Source organism: Eimeria mitis, genomic scaffold (assembly GCF_000499745.2).
Source record: "Eimeria mitis Houghton genomic scaffold, Emh_scaff1925, whole genome shotgun sequence".
In the NCBI taxonomy this organism is placed as follows: domain Eukaryota; phylum Apicomplexa; class Conoidasida; order Eucoccidiorida; family Eimeriidae; genus Eimeria; species Eimeria mitis.
This window is the reverse complement of record NW_013570247.1, coordinates 8,909-9,801: the sequence shown is the minus strand read 5'-3', so window position 1 is coordinate 9,801 and position 893 is coordinate 8,909. Positions and strand designations below refer to the sequence as shown.

Sequence of the window (893 nt, the reverse complement as noted above, 5' to 3'; positions counted from 1 at the left end):
GCTGCTGCATGCATGCATGCATGCATGTATGCATGCATGTATTTGCTGCTGCTGCTGCTGCTGCTGCTGCTGCTGCATGCTTGCATGCATGCATGTATGCATGCATGTATGTGCTGCTGCTGCTGCTGCTGCATGCATGCATGCATGCATGCATGCATGCATGCATGCATGGGTGGTTTGGGGCTTTCAGTTGCCTACGGGGTATTCTGAGGGTTCCTTAAGGCCCCCCATCCAGGAGCCCGCCCCCGCCTTCTCTGTCGATATACAAGGCACACACGATGGCCGCCGCTGTCGTGCTGCTGCTGCTGCTGCTGCTGCTGCTGCTGCTGCTGCTGCTGCTGCGGAGGCGTTCGGGGAACGGTAAGACGAAAGGCTTGAGCCGTATGAAGAAGAACTGAGACACAGCAGCAGCAGCAACAGCAGCAGCAGCAGCAGCAGCAGCAGCAGCGGCAACAGCAACAGCAAACAGCAAATGTAAATAAGAAGACATGTTTCACCAGCAGCAGCAGCAGCAGCACAAGTAGCAGCAGGAGCAGCAGAAGCACCACAAACACAGCAACTGCAGCAGGAGCTCAATAAGTAGCAACAGCAACCGCAGCAGCAGCAGCAGCAGCAGCAGCAGCAGCACCGCACCTGCGGCTTGTATCCAAAGAAGAGGTCGGGGACATTGCCCCAGGAGGAGGGGCTTCTGCTGCTGCTGCTGCTGTTGCAGCAGCAGCAGCAGCAGCTGATGCTGCTGCTCTTTCTGAAGACAGAAGGGAGCAGCTGGCGAGAGATACCGGGTTTGCTGCTGTCTGCTGCTGCTGCTGCTGCTGCTGCTGCTGTTGCTGCTGCTGCAATTGGCCTGAGCTGTGGGGTCCATGCGGCGATGGAAATGCTGCTGCTGTTGCTGC

At 57.7% G+C, this 893-nt stretch overlaps 1 protein-coding gene across 1 annotated transcript in view; it reads right to left on the bottom strand.

The window, feature by feature from the left end:
* Window positions 1-186: 186 nt before the first annotated feature.
* The window catches only part of EMH_0046000 (uncharacterized protein), a gene marked incomplete at both ends in the record, with an annotated part of 3,106 nt that continues 2,399 nt past the window's right edge, over window positions 187-893 (bottom strand). Inside the window, 2 exons of the mRNA XM_013496123.1 lie at window positions 187-394; window positions 634-893. Coding sequence (XP_013351577.1) covers window positions 187-394; window positions 634-893 — 468 coding nt within the window. The remainder of the gene's footprint in view (window positions 395-633) is intronic.